The sequence below is a fragment of the Crocuta crocuta genome, unplaced genomic scaffold, assembly GCF_008692635.1.
Source record: "Crocuta crocuta isolate KB4526 unplaced genomic scaffold, BGI_CrCroc_1.0 scaffold978, whole genome shotgun sequence".
NCBI lineage: Eukaryota > Metazoa > Chordata > Mammalia > Carnivora > Hyaenidae > Crocuta > Crocuta crocuta.
This window is the reverse complement of record NW_027530876.1, coordinates 426870-427234: the sequence shown is the minus strand read 5'-3', so window position 1 is coordinate 427234 and position 365 is coordinate 426870. Positions and strand designations below refer to the sequence as shown.

Sequence of the window (365 nt, the reverse complement as noted above, 5' to 3'; positions counted from 1 at the left end):
GTCCCCAGAAGCTGCCCCCTCCACCCTCTCCCTGCCAGCTCCCCTTTCCTTCCCTCCCCTGGCTCATCTCCCTTTGGTGCATCTGGCCCGGGCCCACATTCCTTGGTTACAAGCCTCCCTTCTCTCTGGGTAGCTGCTCTTTGAGGGCATCCCTCCGTCCCGGGCAGCTAGGACGCCTCACCGGGCAGAGGTGCGGTAGAGGGAGGGCTCAGGGCTGCAGGGCTGGCCAGCCACATTCACGGCGTCTTGGACCTCAGCAAAATCCCGGCCCAGGTTGGAGCCCCAGATGGTGAGGGCCAAGCCGCCCTCGGGGGGCCCGGTCAGGGGCTCGATCTGCAGCAGGGAAGGGTGACGATGGAGTGTCC

At 66.3% G+C, this 365-nt stretch overlaps 1 protein-coding gene across 1 annotated transcript in view; it reads right to left on the bottom strand.

Moving 5' to 3' along the window:
* Positions 1-365, bottom strand: part of PLXNB3 (plexin B3) — a 17137-nt gene that overhangs the window by 9999 nt on the left and 6773 nt on the right. Inside the window, exon 11 of the mRNA XM_077769604.1 lies at positions 182-333. Coding sequence (XP_077625730.1) covers positions 182-333 — 152 coding nt within the window. The remainder of the gene's footprint in view (positions 1-181; positions 334-365) is intronic.